We start from the raw sequence: 21,615 nt of genomic DNA, 5'->3' as shown, positions 1-21,615 counted from the left end.
AGCAGAACCGGGCGAGATCCCCGCCTCATTCTTACTCCTTGATTTAAAAGGACCGGTAGACGGTAGTATATTATTAATGAGCCAATTCCAGACCACACTGACCTATCAGATACACCAATCCCAGATGAAAGCTCGCCTCGAACACTACTATTGTATGTACACAGTAGAGGCACGTGGGGAATTCTCAGCCAATGAGCACTCCGGATGTTTTTTAAGTAGCGTCGTAGGGAAAGCTATAGTGCTGGCCTGCTCCAATCCATGGCAAACTTACATATGACGAGTCACTCCAACACCAGAATGGATTCCGCCATCGAACTGGCTGTTACACGACCCGGAAGCAATACAATTTCGTTCGCATGCAAATTGGGAAGCATAGTTGCCATTAAGTTGGAGTCGCTGACAGTCTGAGTGATCAGTGGAAGGGTGGTTGGTCATCTTTGAGCGAGGGAAATAGCTGGCGATAGATGCCCGGCGAAGTAAGCCTCATGGCGAAAAGCCAGAGGGAGCGAGAGCTTCGAGGGAAGAGCTGCGAGGAGTTGCGGGAGATGTTGAAGCGACAAGAAAGTCTCATGGGAAACAGGCATGTTAGACGAGAACCATTTTGCGTGTTTGTATGAGACTTACCTTTGCTTTCTGACGCCCATAACCCTTATCTTATAAATACGTGTTACCCTTCATCGACCTAACTGTACGGCTTTCAAATCATTATCAAGAACATTTTTTGGCCGCGGATCACCTTGAAGTGAAACAGTCCTGGTACACACTACAATGTGTGCATTATTTATAAATCGTCAGTTTGGCTAGGATGTTATGTGTCTCTGTTTAGCACCATTATTATGTTTGTACAATCCCACATTAATGGCTTTAAGTGAGATGGAAAAATGGGGGCTCACTAAAAGGGTAGCAGCCAATGTAATTAAGATGGTTACTTAAACACGTAAACTAAATTTCTCTAAGCTTTCCGTGATTGTATTCAGGTAAATAACACAGCAACTGGCATACATCTACAACCACCCAGGACCATTGGCATTAGTAGTTAGATATTTAAGATGAGTAACAACAAATAAATATTGAAAATGGTTCAATACTGAAATTTGTTGAGACTGTGAATTAAACATTATTGAGGCCGATTCAGAGTTCTCATGGTGGCCATCTTAAACACCCTGCCCAAATCATTTTTAGGTCTCGCCTGAGCCAGCGCTTTAGCGAGAGCTTTTGTAAATGGGGGATCTGGAAGTGCAAACGAGTGCTTTCAGGCCTCCAAATACAGTGCATGTGCGCCGGGCGCGCGCACCATTTGGCAGCCTGCACATCATTTGCTTTCACTTTTGAGGCCGCACGGCTGCTTTGATGTTTGATCGCGATCACTTTCACTTTCGCAGCCGCACGGCCGCTTGTTTTGTCTTCTTTCTCTCTTTTGCTTCCTTTCCTCCCTCATGACTCTATCCCTCCCTTCCTCCCTCCATGAATGCCTCTCCTTTACTTTCTTTCCTTCCTCCATGCCTCTATCGTTCCCCTCCTTCCCTTCCTTACTCTTTCCATGCCTGTACCTCACGCTTGTTCTTTGAAGCCAACTGGTTGTTATTTATTAACTTCTTTTTATCCTCGGCAGTGTGGCAGCTTCTTGCGGAAAGGCGCGGTGTAAAAGTTAATTTTTCGTCTCTCAGACCCACCCACCGAAAAAACAGCTTCCCATTTCATTGCAACTATGATTTGATGCGTGATAGATCGCCTGTCATCCGGCTGCCTTTCATCTATTCAGTCTTGATTGAAATCAATAAATCACTCACCATGGTAACCCAGGCAAGAGTGACGCATGGCTTGCCCTCTAGATACTGTGATCCAGACAGGCACAATTATTATCTTGTTTTAAGAGGTAACTTTCGAAGGTACTGGGGAAAGCGAGGACCGAAGCTGATTTGCACCGGGATACGGTATTCTCGTCTCTATTCTTAGCATGCTCCTACGCTGCTAGCATAGTGATGGCATACGCTCGCTGAAGCTGGGTTGGGAGCCTCACACTTTTTGCTCAGAAACAGGTCGTTCTGCTGAGTCAGAGGACGATTCTGGCGCTCGCTAGTCTGAGAATAGCTGTATGGTGTAATTCTTTCCCCGCAGGCTACAGGCGGAACCCACTTGCGGGGTGAGTGGAGCCCCGTCCGTAAACAATATCATGGTGTGGTATGCTGTCATCTTCGGGTAAGATGTTTTCTCCAGCGCTTGCTACTTCATTAGCCACTATAATGTCTGTCTACTTGCTGTGTGTCCCTACTCCCTTGAGCTGACCCTCACCTACTTTGGATGTTTGGGCACGTGTGCTTCACTTGCTCAGTCAGTCGAATTACATATAGGATTTACTCCCTTACAAATTTCAGAAGCTGTCAGTGAGTGAAGTACTGCAACTTGTGTCATGCGCAGTATGACTGGTATTTTCTTCACACAAGTGACAATCCTAGCCTCGTACCACCGCTGCTGGGCTTTAATGCCCACGTTTACCTGCTGTAATTTTCTAAACTCTACCTCTGTTATTAATGTTTAATTTACAGATCCTCTCCATGTCCTGTATGTGACTGACCATCTGTGCTTCCCTGCCCCTACCTCTGCTCTATATATGCCTTGACTGTTTTCAATTGGTTCCCTCTGTAATGCTTTTTCTACCCCTATGCTATTGTGTTCCTTATTCCCTCTTATTAAACTTCCCTGATACTGTTTTTAATCTTTTCTTCCTGCTGCAGTTATATGCAACCTTCCTCTGTGCTTAGACTTCAGGGACTCCCACCCCCAGCTTGGACTGTAGTTCACCCCTGTGCTCAGACTTAAGAGGTCCCTTAATCACCCTCTGCCTCCTCCCCATGTGCCCCACTCTTGGTTTTAATGTCTCCACCCTCTGTGCTTTTAACCTCAGTGTTCACGCCTTTCTCACTTAGACTTCACTGTCCTCCTTCACTTCTCAGTTGATGTTTTTAGTCTGTGTAAGTTAATTAACTCAGCCTAGCCAGTCGTGAGAACCATTATCCACGACGATATTTGCGATGTCACACTCAAAAGTGCAGCCTGTTGTTTCTGTGAAAGATCCAAACGTCAAGAAGTGTATGCATAGCTGCATTGATTTGCTTTATTTTACCTACATTGCCGTTTACACTGTATAAGTAATGCAGGAAGGGAGGAACGGTGGAAAAGGCTTAAGAAGGAAGGCACAGAAGGGATTGTTTATAGAATAAACATTGAGAAAAGCATTTACAATGCAATATGGCATTGTAAATGACAATGCCTTTTATGTATGTGTTAAGAAAACGTGCAAAGTACGTGTTTACGCACCGCTTGCAGGTTTTCAAAACACACAAATAAAAGGCATGGTCATTTACAATGCCAATTGCTCAAATCTCGCAAATGCGAGACCTATTGCATTGCAAATGCTTGTTTAGGTTTGCCATGATAGCGCAGCTGTCACAAGATGCAATGTGAACCTAAAAAAGAGTTTTTTTGAGTACTACAGAGCGGTGCTTTGGCTCTACCCGCATGGAGGTTGCCAGTAGTACATGTGTAATGTACTTAGGCAGTCTTAGCTAGGCTGAGGCTGTGCATTCTATAATCATGACATGTTAAGGTTCCAGGGGGTTGTGTGTTCAATGTTTTGACAGTTGGAGCCTAGCTGCGCCTGACACGACTGCTGTTGGTTTTCTCATTCTGTGAATAAATACTTCATATACTTTAAGGCGTATTTGCGTTTATTACAGTGTTCTCTCCACACGCTGAGAGTTTTTTATCCAGCTGTCTGAGCTTGAACTTTTAGGGGCACGCATGGCATCGTAGTGCTCTTAAAGTGTAGTAGATAGATATTTTGCAATGTTTTGCTCAAGTAGAAGCACAGATGGGAGGAGAGCAAGTGTCAGAACCCCGTTCAGAGGGCCACTGTGCACGCAGGGGTGGTACTGTGTAGTTTACCGAGATGGTCGAGACCGTTTACTGATGTCCCGGGGCCCACCCCAATATGGATCCTGCTCACTTGGGTCAAGCACCTCCTTCACCTGACTCTTAATTGGTATCGTAGCGCAAGCAGTCAACACTCCCTCAGAGGGAAGTGTAGATCCAGATCTGTGAACACGACTCGTATGTCAGCGTGCACACAGAAAATCAATGTCCATTCAAATACTTATTTTGTATAAAAGAAGCATTTTAATTCTACACATGCAAAGTTAAACAACATTCAATAAGCAATATCTCAGTCCTCCTTGAGGTAGGCACCCTAGTAGTTGTTAGGGCACCCGTTGGGCTACTAAGTTTCCCTTGTAATGGGAGTATTGTTATTCCCAACTCACATGTGGCACCAATCCAGGGAATGTAAACTACAAGACCCTGTCCATGGGGTTTCCCCCTCTTGAGTCAGTCAATAAGGTGTAGTCACATAGAGTTCAAGTCAGTTTGCAAAAGCTAAAGGCGATATATCCCCTGGGGCCTGGTAGTTTACCCGCTCTGGAGAGTTGCACCCCTGTCTTGGTTGTAGCAGCAATTGGGTTACGGGCAGTGAACCAGACCTCCGGCCTCAGAGCTTTGAGTGGCCCCTACTGGCATATAGGGTCACTCCAGTATACCTCACTGACCGGTCACGCTGGTTTGTGGTTGCCTTATCCACAGCCTCTCTTGGCACCTGGGGTTACAGCAACTTCCCACCCAAGGGTGATGGTCCAATTGATACGACACAGTTTCTAAGTGCCCAACGACTCCTCCTGGCATACGGGGTTGCCATCCTTCACAGTACTGCACACAGGCAATGGCCCAATCGATGCAGCCATTGCCTGGGTGTGCAGCGGCCCCTCCTGGCATATGGGGTCACTGAACTTCACAACACGGCCATGGCCCGATTGGTGCGGCACATTTCTTCGCACAGAAGCTCCACACGTCTGGGCTGCCCCGTGGATCTTGCTGCCTCCAACACCCTCCTCTCTCACGGGCAAACCTGTCTTGGCGGGCAGGCAGGTAATGGGACTCCAGGGAAGGTGCTCTTTGTTTCCCTGGGCACTGTCCCCTCACCAGGCAGGGAGACTAGCAGGCTAGGCCTCTACTCCTCGTCACAGGCAGAAGTCTTGCAGAGCTTCCCCTACTCATGCAGCCAGGCTGGCTGCTTGGCAGATGACAAAGTATGGGTTTCCAGACTCCCTACTTATAGTTCTTTTCCAGACATAAAATGTTATTTAGGGTCTGGACCTTTGAACTTTTATGTTGGGGTTCTGCTTCTTTGATATGGCCATAGTTTCCTTTATCCTTCCTTCTGAAAGATTTCTGTCACAGCAGGCAGGATTCCGAAGCTGATTAACCCACAACATGATTCATGGGAGTGGCCAAAGTTCACACCTGGATGTCAGCTACAGTGATCTATGCATGACATGTTAAATCCGGGCCCTCAGCCCTACCCTTTATGATTCCCTTATCATCCTCATCTCCCTGAGATGTGTCCAGGCCCTTTCCTTGTGACCTGTCACTAAATGAAAGAACTCTTTGAAATGCACAAGGAGAGGCTTGCTCCACCTCACCCAGTACTTGGTTCGCCCAGCTCACAGGAATGCAGCAATGTAAAATTCTGTCAGGGGAGATTCCTCTACTGATTTTATCACCAGGCAACCTGGGCTTCCCAAATTGAAATCTAAGGTCCTCTCTGCAGTGTTCCATTACATGTATTTCTCCTTCAACTTACATCCACAGCACACTCTACTGTCTAGTATTGGTGTGCCCATGTACCATGCTATCACCAGCATTTCTACATGCAGCATATGCACTCAATTTCACACACTGTTCAATACTACAGTCTCTCTCTACGGCACCAGAGTGTTCACTTTAAACACACACTGCCAACACACACATTTACCATGTGCACACTGTTCCTTACTGCATCCTCTGTGTAGTGTATGTCTTGTGCACTCACATGCACTTCACACATGTTTCCACCCATTCTAATCATTAATTTCTATAACAATCTCCCGGAAGATAGCTTTGCAGGGGTCATAAAAGAAATCCGTGCCTCCTTACATAAACAACTAACCTCTATCAAAGGCAGGGAACCAATAATAATCTGGGGGGGAGACTTCAACTCAGCACTATGTAATAATGCCTCAAACGGTAACTGTGGCTACTTGGACCACGCACAAAACAACATTCCCCATTTTTCACATTCTCATAATGGGTCTGTCTTGAATGAGAACATGATCCATCTACAACTGTCCTTTGCAAACGAATTCACCACCCCTATAACTCCCTTTGTCCCAACTTTCAATGGCAGAGGCCTATCCTCCTGCATCGACTTCATCTTAGTAGGGAATATCATCCCCAATTTGATTACTGACTTTCATACCCATGACAGTGCATTCAGTGATCACTTCCCATTGACAGTCACAATCCAAACTACTGCCCCAAAAAAAAAACCCAGAAACATTACTCCGCGCAGAACTCATTTCTATGTCTCGTCCAAACGGTTATGCACTGAAATGGTCAAAAATCAATCCCACTGATATCCTGGAAATTATAATTAACGCAGCCTGCCCTGCTTTTGAAGTGTGTTTAACCGAGTCAACTAACCCCGAGGAGATCGTGGCTAACTATGACCTAATAACATTACAGGTCAAGAATGCCTTGACAGTCCAATCCCGGGCACAGAAAACATCTCAGGATAAACCCAAGTTCAGGTGGTTTAATTCAGTATGCTCAAGAGCCCATAAAACCCTCAAGATTGCCCTTAAAAATTCCCCAAGAAATGTTTCCGAAATTCTAACAGCTAGACAAAATTACAACAAGGCAGTAGCATCCAGGAAAAGAGAACTTAAAGAAGAACACTGGATCGCTTTACATAACAGCTGCCAAAATAAAGATTCGGTAACATTCTGGGAGATTGTAAATTCCTCTTTTCTGTCAGGACCGAAAGCAACCGGCACACTTGTGACTACCATCTCAGAACAAGAGTGGGTCACCCATTTTTCAAAAATCTTTTCAAAACCGGATGGGCCCCAATCATATAACCATCACGCATCTACACCCCGAATGATTCCCCCAAATATGAACTTCAAGCTCGCAGAGGTTGAGAATGCCCTGAATGCTAGTAGATCAGGAAAGGCCCCGGGTCCTGACGCGGTCCCGATGGACCTATATAAATCAAACATCGACCTCTGGGCCCCCCTGTTACTAAATGTCCTAGACGCACTGGCCCACGTAGGACTGCCAACCTCTTGGTCTGATTCAATCTTAGTGCCCATATTTAAAAAGGGTAACAGGAATAACCCCACGTGCTATAGACCCATCTCATTATTGGATTCTTTTGGTAAAGTAGTAGGCAGAATCCTCTTAGCACGTTTACAAAACTGGGCCGAATCAAATAACACCCTATCCGACCTTCAGTTCGGGTTTAGGGAAGGTAGAGGTACCATAGAGCAGGTCCTTAACCTTACACTCCTGAGAGGGAAGTATGTTCATGTAAAGGGTTGCAGTCTTTACATGGCATACGTTGACCTATCCGCAGCTTTCGACTGCGTAGATCACATCAAGCTCTAGGCCGTAATGACACAACTGGGCATTGACCCCAATCTGGTTAACTATATAAGGGAAATCTACTCGAATACCACTACTAGAGTAAGATATGGCATCGGGGGACAGCTAACATCGTCATTTGCAATTGAACGAGGAGTAAGGCAAGGTTGTGTCCTGGCTCCCTTTCTTTTCAACATTTACACTAACGGACTAGAAACAGCTCTGTTAAAAGGCAGCCAGGACCAGCCACATATTAAACAACGCCCAATCCCCGCACTCCTATATGCGGACGACGCAGTTATACTCGCCCGCACCCCCCTTGAGTTACAACGGGCCCTGATCAGATATACAGACTTTATGAAGCAACTGGATTTAAACATCAACATCAAAAAAACCTTTGTGATGGCATCGGGGAAACACTTACGCAACAAGAAAAATATTTATCTACACGACACGAAAATAGAGGACACTATCACTTATCCCTATCTAGGAGTCGTGATAGATAATAAATCTACCTGGAAAAGCGCAATAGAGAGCAGAAATTCGCAGTTTTTAAAAGCAACAACGGCCCTGAAAGTGTTTGGTCGGAGGCTGGGCAAAAGAGCATCAAAGGAAATGTTAGATATTTATAACTCAAAATGCCTTAGCACAGCTATTTACGGGGCTGGAATTTGGGGAAATGCACACGTCACTTTACTCCAAAAGACAGAAAATTCTTTCATGAAATTCCTGCTGGGAGTCCCATCGTCCACCTCAACTTTTAACATTCATAACGAACTGGGCCTTCCATACATCACGGACGTGATACGCATGCAGCCTATCCTCCTATGGCACCGCATCTGGACGACACCAGAACTAAAATTTACCCAGGAGCTGATAAATGACTGTATGAACTTGGACCACGGACTATCAATCACTTGGCTTGCATACGTCAAAAAGTTTCTAACGGACTTAGAACTTGAGCACCTCTTTTTAAATCCCCAAAATAACACTTCAATCCCCAGAAAAAGGCTTGCGAGACATTTGTCTAACTCATTTAACTGACCTGCGCCTGGCTCTTGAACTAAATAAAAATTCTGTCCAACTGTTTTTCTCAATACAGACAACAGACCAAATCGAGCCATATTTGAACTCTAACCTGAGCAACTACGAGAAATTTTTACTTACCAGAATGCGACTGAACATATTCCATCGTTTAATTACTTTCCCTGGGCAAAACGACTGGAGTACCCAACTGATGCCGTGCCCCTGTGACGATCTCTCCCCCCAAACTACCATTCATGTGATAATGTTTTGCAAATTTTACGTTGAGCCAAGAAAGCTATATTTGATCCCATTTCTGAAACAATTGGGCCTAAATCAGTGCCGGCCAGCTTTCATGGCCCTCCAACTGCTAGAAACAGAATTATTGGCAAAAAATATGGCAATGTTTTTAAAATTCTGTGCACGACATAGAGCCAACCTTTAGATGAAGATTTCTGTTTAAATAACTCACTGACAGATGCTCCCTGCGAAACACTTAAACATACCCTACGATGAACTGGGATTAGCCCCCCTATGCATCTTAAAATTGCTACTGGGGGGTTTGTTTTTGTACTGTCATACATTGCCCTAACTCTCTTAACCTATTCTTATCTTTTTTAATGTCATATCACCTCTTTTAAACTTGCTCTTGTCATTTTGCACCTGTTCCAATTGCTTAGGCTAAACAAATTAATTCTGTAAAAATGAAACGTGCATAAATGCTAATGTATTTTTATGTGTAAATACTTTTATGGTATGTAATTTCCTTACCGAATAAAGTTTTTCAATCAATCACTATGCACACACTTCTACATCAACATGATGTCTTCCAAAGGTGAGCTTTACACACAGCAGCAGAACCTTTAAAAATGCGTGGGAGCCTGTAGGCCTCACTCCAATGACTCAAGGGAAAAAGGACCTGGTTACTACTATTGATAATCACACGGTATGCTGCTACCACCGTGTGTGTGCTGTTTAACTCTGGTGAAGGCAGTAGCCTTCCACCATTATGAGGGTAGCGCTTTGGGTGGTGCTCCTGGTCCAACAAGACAGCAATCCATGAGACAGGCCTATGCCTTTGCACACACCATGATCCATGTTTGCCTATGACAGGAAAAAATCAGCTTTAGGAATCCAGACAATTATACAGTCAGGCACTCAGGGCAGTCGTACAAGTCTTTACAATGCAGAGGACTTTTCTGTCCCAATAGCAGGCATGAGGAATGTAATGCAATCCATCCCCTTACCTCATTAACTTTATACATCGTAGTGCATTTTTGTGTTTGCGAGAGTGCAGTCTGAGCTGCCCAGAGCAACACTAATCTACATGGATTTTCTTGTCTGGCTTGACTGTGCAATTGTTGACTGACCACAGGTGCTCCATCCACATAAATGAGCTTTCAGAGTAATTCTGAGAGAGACAGTTATGCTCCACAAACGTTTGTTACAGTGAGTATAGGATTTGATTGGGTTGAATTTGTGTGCTTCCCCATAAAGACTGCTTGTAATGTACTTTTTGGCTTATGGCAATGTCTGTACTCGAAACAGCGGGACTGAGTTGGTTATGGTGGCAAGCCAATTAATATGGCTATATACATAATCTACTTATTATGACATTTTATGATAAAGGCAATAGGCCTGTTCTATTTACTGTGAAAAGCATATGTTAAAGTCAGTAGGCCTGTAAGTGTGGATTGTTATTAGGTTACTATACTCTATATTAAAGCCTACAGATAGGTATTTTGATACATGGAATATCAGTTTACTGTAGCAGGCAATGTTGTTGTTGGTTACTCCATGTGACAAACTGCAGATATAGAGGAGTTACTCTTTGAGAATCCTGGTTAGACCATTTTAGGACAGATCGTATTTGGCTTAGCCAACTGTGATTTTGCATATACCTTTTTAATTTTAATACTGTTTGTCTGATTGTTGCTCTGTGGGAAAAGTTTATGCTCAAAACTGCAGGTCTCAATTTTTTATGGTGATGAGCTATAGGTTTGACTGGTGCGCTTGGAAATGCTGTGTCCAAGACAATAGTTCTAGTCTGCTTATTATGAAGTGCTATGACTAAGGTAGTTGGTTCAATTTGTTCGCTTTTCATTACTTTTTTTAGTTAGTACTTTTCCCCTTGGTTGGGCATACCATCATCCTTGTACTGATGTGGCATTACTTTAAAATCAGTTGATTGGTGGGTCTACATCAAATCGCTTATATATATATTCATGAGCAGCACATATAATTCTCCACCCAGGATAAGGTCTTTCAATAGGGATAACCCTTTACCAAGCAGACATCAGGTCCTTGGTTTACCTCGAAGTTTTTTCCAAAGGTATTGCACCATTCTTTCTTCAGAAGTATCAGTCGCATTACATGGCACCTGATGTATAGAGTTAATCTACATTTTTCAATACCTCACAATCACTAGTCTTCAATATATCCCACATTTCCTATTGAAAATCTGATTATTGGGTTGCTTTTTTCTCCAGTATTTTATTAATGTTCTCAACTTGCGTTTATGTAGATAGTAGGAATAGGAAGTCTTTGTTTGAATTGTATCAAAAGGAAAGTCTCAAAACTTTTGCAGCATTTTAATTACATTTTAATATTCGTACTGGTTTGGTTTCTGGTTGATTAAAGTGTACCGTGCAACCCAACTTTTCTTGAACAAGTTTATTTCTGGTTCCTTGTTCCTAATTGTAAAATACTTCTCAAAAATACGACCTGTTGCCTAATCTATCTTATTTTTCGGATATTTCCATCGTTTTTTTTCTTTTAATCTCCTATTCAAGTTTTATAATTGTATCATGGATATTTTGAAGCTTTCACTGGATGTTTGTTCACTATATGTTGCTTGTTTCTTCAATGGTTTGTTATCTCTTGTAGAATAACTTCCCGGTCTATCCATTGCATGTTTAAATATAATTTCCAGTATTCAGTTGGAGTATCTATGTAGCCCACTCCACATGCATGCCCAGATTAGGATTTTCCTGCATAGGAATAGTGTATATGTAGTCCTCTTGGGATGTGACTTACTTCACTGTACCTCCATAATTGGATCCCCTGCCTCCACTTATTGAGTTGTCTTTTCAACAGTTTCTCTGACCATTTTGATTTGTGTTGCAGCAGACTACTCACACTTTTTTGATGACTGTCATACCTATTAAGATTTATATACTGTTTCTTTAAGTAAATCAGCTGCTTTCCCCTTTCTACTCGAGTTTCTTTCAGTGGCATTCATCCTCTAATTATGCCTAATTATATACAGTAAATGACACTCCTAGTTTAAAAAAGAAATATATTAATACAGGACTAATAACCTATGTATTTCTAAGTAATAAGCAAAATGATATTTATCATTAAGTGCTTATTTTTGTTCTTGTTGTGCACTTTGCTTGGTCAATGTTTTCACTGTCATATTGGAGCACTATTGAAACAAAGATAGGGCTTGTAAACATACACCATGATCAAGACCATTCAGGTTGAAACGTGTTGGTGCCGGATGCTGCTAGTTACTGCTATCCCTATGAAACTATGGAATTACAGCGATTTAGGTGCAGATTGTCAATTCATTGTGTGAGCAGCCACACACATTCCAGTGGTTTGTACCAAAATTCTTTAGTACAGAAATGCAACACCAGTGCGTTTCAGCTTAAATGTGCCTTGTTCGCAATAGCTTGACATAAACTCATGTGACTTCTCAAAGACTCATGCAATCATAGCAGTAGCCAATATGTATATTCTGAGGGATTGTGAGAATTGTAGTTCCCCACTCTCCAAAATTCATTATATTTATCCATATCCTTTCAGGCTTTATACATTTTCAGTTTTCGTATTTAGACAATTGACTCATTTGTCAATAGAAAGTCCCAGTTGATCCAAACAATAATATATTACGATTCTGTGAAATATGCAAAGCTCCTTGGAGCAGAATTAAGGAGAGTGACAAGGGAATCATTTTTTGTAGTGGTCCACCATCATGTTCAGATAATGTTGTTCATATTATAGTTGTCAGAGAACTGCTGTAACGATCATTAATCGATTGTGCAGCATGTGTGGAATATTTGTATACCGCCATATCTTAAGCCTTTGTCTGCTATTTAATACATGTATCTCATCCTGCTCTGAGCCTATATTACAAAAGTCATCTTCTGTATGAACTTGCATATTGATTCCCTGCCCAAGTGGACATTTGCTGTTCAAAATGTGAATTTTTTCAAAATAATGCCATCATTCTATTGTTCGGCAAATCAACATTACTTTGAGGTGTACCAAAAGTTAATTCTTTGTCAAGTCAATAGCTCTTTTTTCGGCCAGTATAGACCATAAACGCATGCATGAAACCCAAATATAACATTAGATAAGATGCAGTACGTATTACACCTGTACATACAAGCGTTCCTTAATATAAATATACAAACAGTAATTTAAAAACACCAACATGGCACAGAATTCTTAACTTCACTGCAAATGTTGAACGTTCCACATAGTACATTGGGCAAGAGCATTGTGGAATCTCAACAGTAAAGTCTGAATTACTTATCATACATTTAGAAATCTCTTTTCTTTTACTTTCATCCTGTACTCTGTAATCCCTCCTATTATCACTTGTCTTGCAAGCCTTACATTCTTTACAGTGATATAAGCATGCCTCATTAGCCAAATGGGGCATAGCATTACATTTACTCTTGTCCAGCCTATCTGTAAGGAATGATGCTTCTCTAATGGTAATGTGGTTTATTTCCCACCTTGTTTCCTAGTGGTGGTCCTGTCTGCAGTGTTCCCGAATGTATGTTCAAGATTTACCGCATTGCGCAAATATTTTTTTTCACTTTTTTAAATGGTTCTGTGGATTAATTCCTTGTTTTGTCCCTGTTAGTTGCAAATAGTTTTGCATAACTGTGTGTTTGCCGTGGCACCTTTTGCACTTTTTAAGTGTATTTGTGATTTTTGGTCAAATTCAAATCACATAGTTTTTTTTATATGTCCTATTTGCATTTTGCACGTCGACAGTTTTTAAGATCATTCCTTTTATAATGTTGTAACTACGGCTGTGTAAATGTATGTGTACATTTGTATTTTGCACTTACTATGTGAGCCTCAATTGAAACTCCGAAACCTACTCGTGACAGGTTGTACACTATGTGAAGACCGTACCCACTAGGGGCTTCCTCATCAGTCTAGGGTTAAATGCAGACAAGGTATTGGCTGTCTACAAATGGATCACCATATGGCAAAAGTAATATTTACTAAAGATTTGCCCACCTATGTGGTGGCATTGCTGTCTGAAGGGAGTGGACTCTGTGAGGAGTTATGCACAGGGCATAGTAGAGGTTTGGTCACCTAAGGGGATTTAGGTGTCTGGAGTGAATACACTGGTAGTGAGGGATTATACACAGGACAAAGACCATGCGCAGCAGATGGTTGCCCACCCATGTGCGGTTGGTTGTCCACGAGGGGTTGGCTATCTGTGAAGGTCTCGGTACAGAATGGATGCGGTACGTACTAAATGTTCGACTACCAGAGGGGATTTGAAAGGCTGAAGGGAGTTGCCTGTCCTTAAGAGGCTGTGCACAGGTCAAAGACCATGTGCAGCAGGGGCATGCCCAAATGGGTGCAATTGGTTGCCCACTAAGGGTTGGCTGTCCACAAAGGGTTTGGCACAGGGCAAAGGCCATGCACAGATTGGGTTCAGCCAGCTAATATGATGAATTTAGTGTTTGAAGAGGGTTGGTCTGCGAAGAATCCTATAGGCGGTTGGATTCATATTTCTTTCCAGTGGCACCCCACCCCCAAATGGTCTCGCATGGACCCCTAGTGTGATCCCGCAGGAGTCCGGGTTGTGTGTAACAGGACACATGGGGCGAGACTTATATTTGCATTTTTTTATGAAGCTGTTTGGTTCCCTCTAGCCCCCTCCCACTCTCAATACTGTAAGGGGAACGGAGTAGCACTACCATGCCTGCTCATGTCTGCTCATGTCTTATTTGTACTGTAGTTTCACGACACCTGGACTTAGTCCCTGGGTCCTGTAATGGTGGCTGCAACACCTCTGCTTGAGCTGCAGCAAGCCAATCAGATTGTTCAGTTCCGCAAGACTAAATGGGCAATCGGGGGAAAAGCCCTCCCTGTTAATCAAGTCACTCTATTTATAGAATTTGCAGTACCACTGGAGTCCAGCAGAACCAACCGTTCAGATATCACTATATTTTGACTGCTAATTTCCAAAAATGGCAAAAACAGATTTTAACCAACTCGCAAAAAGCATGTGTTAGATCTGGGGGTCTCTAGTTGGCAGAGGTATACACCTTAGACCAAATAGGGACCCTTGCTTCTAGTCAGGGTACAGGGACACACACTGTAGATAACCCCTGCTCACCCTCTAGGTAGCTTGGCTCGAGCAGACAGGCTTATCCCCAAGGCAATGTGTAAGGTATTTGCACTCTCTCCCCACAATGACCCCACCAGTACACCACAAAGGTAGACCACACAGGTATGTATATAAAAATCAATATATCTTTATCTAGTTTCCGCAGTTGAAATCAAGCATCACAGGTTTACACAATATTCGCTTTCTTGGTTGGTCGGGATCGTAAGACGATAGTCTCTAGTCTCTTGTGTGATTCGATACTCACTGAGAATGAATCAGTTTGTAGGCTCTTGATGTTTAGGCAGCTACGTTGCTCCGGCGGTGTCGCTGCACTCGTTGTAAAAGCGCTCCTCGGGCTGTTCGGTGCAAGGTTTCCACAACTCCCTCGACGAGCCCTCAGTGACGATGTCGACGTCACCGGAGTCAGCCACTCACAGCGCGGCTTCGTAGAGCAGGGAAGTACGACTCTCGATCTGCTTCAGGCCTCCGGGTCGCGGCAAGGCACGTGCCGATGAGCACGTCGGTCTTCTTGATGCGGCAACCGGTGTCAGGCCTGGATCAGCGCGGCACTCTCCAGCAAGACAGAGAGCAGCCAGCCCACTTCACAGGCAGATGTTGAGAAGCGTGGCAGAACAGTCCACGGTCCCTGCAGCACACAGCAGCGCAGGGGGACACAGCAGAGTCTCGGGTTCTGGGCAACCTTTCTATCCCTGGGTTGCGAAACAGGAGGCCAGCTCTTCTCAGGCCCTTGGAGATTCGGTTTAAGACACAGCACACAGCAAAGTCTTGTTTGGTCAAGTGGGTAGGGTCAGCACACAGCAAGACCCCTTCTCCTCCTCAGCTTCAGTTGTACAGCAGAACAGGTCAGCCCTTAGAGCACACAGCAAGGCAATCTTCCTTTAGTTCTTCAGCGGTCCGTCTTTCAGCAGAGGTTCCTCTTGATGGTAGAATCTAAAAATCTGTTTTCAGGGGTCTTGTAATTATACCCCTAAAAGTCTTTGAAGTCTTTGTGCAAGTGGGTCCTGAGCCCGGTCTGATCCAGTTCTGGGTGTTGCTGGAGCACTTTGTTTTCCTGGCTTCTGCTTTCTTTTCAGAGTGAGGGGCAGAGTCGTCAGCCGCCCAGCAGGAGGTGGAGCCAGCAGTGTGGCAGGCAGGCACAGCCCTACTCACTCCCAGGTGCTATCTCCTCCCTCCACTCTCCTTGCAAATATCGCCATTCAGCAGAGGGCTGACTCAGCCAACCTCCTGGGGGATCCCCAGCCCCTGTCACTCTCAAGCCAGACAGTCAATCCACAAGCATGCCCAGGCACACAGAAGGGTCAGACAAGAGAACAGCTACTCTCTAAAAAGTACTATTCTCCAACTCAGGATTTAAAAACAACCTCTCCTAAAAGATGTGTTATTAAATGCTGAGCTCAGGGATATCAAACACTCATGTCTTATCTTGTTCCTATCAGAAGATAGGCGGATGGCCATTGGCACCAGCCTCCCCCATGTTAGCCTATGGAGCAAGATAACCTTGCAGCAGTGAACACACAAAATGGCCGTTGTTCACTACCAGAACATGTTACCTGCACTAGTACATGCTCTACCTTTTACATACACTGCACCCTGCCCAGGGGGGTACCTTGGGCCTTCCATAGGGATGACTGACGTGTATAAAAAGGGAAGGGTTAGGCCCGGTCAGTGTGGACACTGGCCGGGAGGACATGGCAGTCCGGGGACTGCAGGCAGGCCTGCGGTGGCAGGCCTGAGACACCATTTTAGGGCTACACAGGTGGGTGGCGCAATCAGCGCTGCAGACCCACTAGTAGCATCTGTCATCACCAGCCCTGGCACACACAGTGCACTTTACTAGGGACTTCATGGTGATACAGATATGCCAATCAGGTATATCCAATCAATATGATAGTTTACACAGGGAGCACTTACACTCTGGCACTGATTAGCAGTGGCAGAGTGTCCAAAGCATCTAAACCAGCAAAAACGAAATCCAGCACAGCATCAAAAATCCAGGTAGCAGAGGCAAAAGATAGGGGAAAAACCCACGCCAAGGATGTCAGGTCTAACAGCATGCTTTGTAACTGTGGGGCCCCCGGTTTTATGGTATTTATTTTTGGCCATTTCCGTCTGTATTTATCCATATTTATGTTTTGCTAATTTTATCTGTATTTATCCATATTTATTTTGGGTTTAGTGGAAAAATTAAGCTGAAATTAGTATATTTCCACATTTATTTAACCGACAAATATGCACACATGCCTGGATGTGTGCCAGGTTTTAGTGCTGTGAACACCCTCAGAAGATAAATCAATGCACTTACATGAAAATATGCAAATTTCAGTATCAACCTTGTGCATATCTACTGCTGTTAAAGCCTCTTTCCTAAATGTGCTTTCTTTTTTAACTCCCTCATCTATCAGTCCACACATCTATTAGCCTGGCAGTCATAGCAGACAGTATTTAGAATTACTCAAAAAGCAACCCAATTTCCGTTTTTATCCACATTTTAAAATAAATACAGATAAGAAAAGGAATGTTTTCTGTCTGCATTTATGTGTAAAAATCAGTAAAAACAGGTAGCCTTATTTGTAAGTAAATATCTAGCTTTTTGCCAGATTTGGTGTAATTCTGTTGAGGCATTTTTTCTGTATCACTTCCCAAAATTCCTCTGGGAAATTCTATTAGAAAATCGTGTTTTGGGACTCCCTTTTCTCTCAGCTGCAGCTTGATGGATAACCCTGAAACATTCCAGGAAGGAGCTAAGGTGGGTGAACTTTTATTTGGATAGTTTTGCCAAGATTTGTTAAACTGCACTAAAGTTGTTAGCAAAATAAAAAATGCTCTTCCTATGGAAACTCTGACATAACTATTTTTTATTTATTTATTTATAAAGTTTTATAAAGCGCGAACATGACCAAAATGTTGGTGTCAGAGCGCTGTACAACCTAATAAATAGCATTAAATATACAAGAAGCAAAAAATAGAAAATACAGCATGAAAAGATAATACAAAGAGACATAGTGCAAAAAATCAACAAAGAAATCAAATTGGCATGGATAGTCGCCTCAGATAGGAAGGAGATTATTCAGTAGTCTCATTTTTACTTCGTTTTTTAAAAGAACGAATGAAGGGGTGGTCCTGATCTCGGGGGGAAGAGTGTTCCAAATTCTTAGGGAAGTTCCAGAGAAAGATCTTACAGATTCTTTTTGAGAAATTTTGGGGGTTTCAGCAGTAGGGAGCATGTACTACGAGAAGCTCTATTCCTTCCGGATAGCACCAGTTTCTGAGCCAGGTAGCGAGGAGTGTTGTGATGGATGGCTTTGTATGTCATGCATGCTATTTTTAGGTGGATCCTAGATTCATAAGGTAGCCTGTTCAGAGAGTGGAGGGCAGGGGTGATGTGATCTTTTTTCTTTACGCCTGTGATGAGCCGTGCAGCAGCATGGAGGGTAGCCCTCAAATGTGCTAGTATTATTTTCGGTATGCCAACAAGGGTAGCATTCCCATAATCAAGTTTGGAGATCACAAGAGCCTGAACCGCCATCTTGAGATCTGCAGGAAAGGCTTTAGTTTTCTTAAGATGTGGAGATGGAAATTGCCGCTCTGGTTGTGGAACTGATGTGATTCATCATGGAGAGGTTGTTGTCTGGTGTTATTCTTAGGGATTTTGCTGAATCAACATTGTGGCTTACAGTTCAAGGCGGCGAGTAGTGGGAGCCAGTCTTTGATGTTAGAGGTGGTGTTGGGAGGCGATATTAATAGGAATTCAGTTTTGAGGGCGTTAAGTTTGACGTGGTTAAGTGTTAACCAGTGTTGAGTTTTGTTCAAGATGTTATTGAGAGTGCTGATGTCATCAGGAGAGGTAATCTTCATGTACAATTGTGTATCATCAGCGTACATCTGGTAGGAGATATTGGAGTGTTTGAGGATTTCAGTTAGGTGTTCCATGTAATGATTAAACAGGGTGGGCAAAAGTGAAGAACCTTGGGGAACGCCGATGGTGACCGGTGTCTGATCGGATAAGCCATGATTGAGATCTGTTTTGTAGGAATGAGCAGAACCATTTTAAGACAGTACCAGAGAGACTCATCCTAAGTTCTAAGAGGTTCAGGAGGATTTCATGTTTGACTGTGTCAAACTCTGATGATAGGTCAAGAAGGATTAAAAGACAGGATTCATTATGATCGAGAAAGCGTAAAGCATCGTCGACATTGTGGACCATGGCGGTTTCAGTACTGTGACCTGGTCTGAAACCAGATTGGCAGTGGCCGAGGAGTTGGTGCTGGTCAATGTGATTGCAGAGTTGTTGATGAACACATTTTTCCAGGAGCTTGGCTAAGGTTGGGATGCTTGAAATGGGGCGATAATTGTTGCGATCAGAGAGGTTCGCGGCTGGCTTTTTTTGTATAGGTGTGACTTGTCCACTTTTTAGAGATTCCGGCATGGTGCCTTGTGTAAGAGAGGCATTGATAATTCTTGTCCATAGGGGTATCAGGAGGTGTGAAATTTCCTTGAGGAATTTGGAGGGGAGAGGGTCATGGAAGTGGTTGGAAAGTTTAGTGGAAGACAGTAGTTTTGAGATGTCAGTGTCCTCAAATGTCTGAAAGTTGAACCACAGGGCATTGTTTTTAGGTTTAAAGAGAAGGATGCTAGGACAAATTTCCTGCGAGGTGGAGGTGCATTGTGACTGGGTTTCAGGCGGTAAACAATTCACAGCAATGCGGAGCTCATTGTCAATTGACTTAGTTTTATCAGAAAGAAAGGAGGAAAATGTTTGACAATTAGGTAGGGTTGTAGTGTCAGATGTGGAGGATTTACGCTTTCCATTAGTTTGTTGTTTCACTAGTTAAAAGAGTTTTTTTGCGCGGTTGAAGGCTTAGTCCAGTTGCTGACGGAATAATTATGATTTGGCACTTCTGATGCACCTATTGTAGTTCCTTCTTTTTTTACGCAACAGTTTAAGGTTTGAAAGAGATGGGGTCTGTCTCCACACTCTTTCTGCACGTCTAAGGGCACGGCGTTCCTCGTTAAGGTTATACTTGAACCAGGTATTGGTTTTACTTACGGGACTCTCTTTAGTTGTTTGGGGGCAATGGAGTCCATGATGTTAGACATAGAGTTGAGGTAGTGCTTATTGAGGTCTTGAGCATCAACCATATCAGTGGGAGGAGACAGGAGGTTAAGGCTGGTGGCAGATATCATGTCTGGATTGAGATTGAGGGTTTTTCTGATCCAATTTTGAGCTTTCACAGGCTGGCCTTTGTGGATGGTTGCCTTTACAACAATGGAGAAGGTGATGCAGTGATGATCGTTCCAATCGCAGGGTGAAATTGAATCCAATAGTATGGTATTTTCATTGGCTATGATTAAGTCTAAGATGGCTCCTTTTTATATGAGTAGGACGATTACAGACTTGGTTCAGGTTGAGGTCCTGGAGGAAAGCCTTAAAGCAATTCACAAGTGGATCTTTAGTGTCATTCCAGTGAATGTTGAAGTCTCCTAGGAAAATCTGGTTGTTTTATGGGGTAAGGTTGGTGGAGATTATCTCCATGATTTGTTCAATGAAGGTAAAATTATCACCTGGGGATGGTAGAAAGTGTGCAGAGTGCAGGTGGAGTTGTCTTTGGTAGAGATATTGATCATCATATATTCACAGCATGATGTTGGAGAGGAAAGTGATTGTTTGACAGAAAGATTTGATCGATAAATACAAGTAATACCGCCCCAAGATGGATAGCGCGATCTTGACGGATGATAGAGTAACTGGGTGGAACCAGGATGTCTAGTATAGTAGAAGAGGAATCATTTAGCAAAGTTTCAGTGAGAATTAGTAGATCCAGGTCCAAGTTGAGTAATAAATCCTCTATGTCGGCCGCATGTTCCGCTGCTGATCTGCAGTTGAGTAGTGAGCATTTGAGGTTGGTTTTGGTAATGATAGTGGAAGAGTGTGAGATGGGGACAAGTTTGTGGTTAGATTTATTGATGAGTCTGGGTTTGGTATATGGTATCCTTTGCAGTTGGGTGATAATGGTTTGAATCCTAACTGGAAGTGGGACATGATGGGTGGGATCATAAAGCACGAGAAGGGAGAGGATATCTGTGTCGAAAGGTATTTGACAAGCCTGTTGGGTTGGGTGGAATGGTCTAGATTAGATTTGCATCTCCATCTAGGTTGAGATCTGGAGTATGCACCACTAACTGTAGGAGGGTGAGTGGGAGAGGGAAGATTATAGTGTTGGTGGTAGATCGAAAGGTTTGACACATTGAGTTCTAGATTAGAGGTGATGCGTAGAAGACTAAGGATATCAGCCCGCAACAACTGTATATCAGATTGTATAGTATCCAGCGTAGAATAGAGTATTGGGATATTAGTGTGGGTGGTGTTACGGCAGAGAAGTGATGGGGGAGGGGAGTTATCTAAAATATTGTATGTTGTATTATATATTAACTATAACTACATAGGGGTGTCTGCCACTGTATAATATATTTATACATATATTTTTTCGGAGGGCTGCAATTTTCGACCTGGGCCTTTTTCAAAAAGCGCTTTTGCATTTAAATTGTTTTTTATTTACGGCTTCCCGATTGGCATCCACGTCTTAGAACTTTAAATAAAATGATAGCCATTTGATGCCACTTCATGTTTTCTCCGTGGGCCGTAAGCACTTAATGTCAAGCATCTGGTAAGTGGCGAACAACTAGAAAAA

At 43.2% G+C, this 21,615-nt stretch overlaps 1 protein-coding gene across 1 annotated transcript in view; it reads left to right on the top strand.

Moving 5' to 3' along the window:
* Nucleotides 1-253: 253 nt before the first annotated feature.
* POLR2M (RNA polymerase II subunit M) overlaps nt 254-21,615 on the top strand; it is a 75,948-nt gene continuing 54,586 nt past the window's right edge. The window contains exon 1 of the mRNA XM_085644094.1: nt 254-580. Within this exon, the coding sequence (XP_085500220.1) occupies nt 465-580 (116 nt within the window). The 5' untranslated portion in view covers nt 254-464. The remainder of the gene's footprint in view (nt 581-21,615) is intronic.

This window comes from Triturus cristatus, chromosome 3_1, assembly GCF_964204655.1.
Source record: "Triturus cristatus chromosome 3_1, aTriCri1.1, whole genome shotgun sequence".
Lineage (NCBI taxonomy): Eukaryota > Metazoa > Chordata > Amphibia > Caudata > Salamandridae > Triturus > Triturus cristatus.
This window is presented reverse-complemented; position numbering and strand designations above follow the sequence as displayed.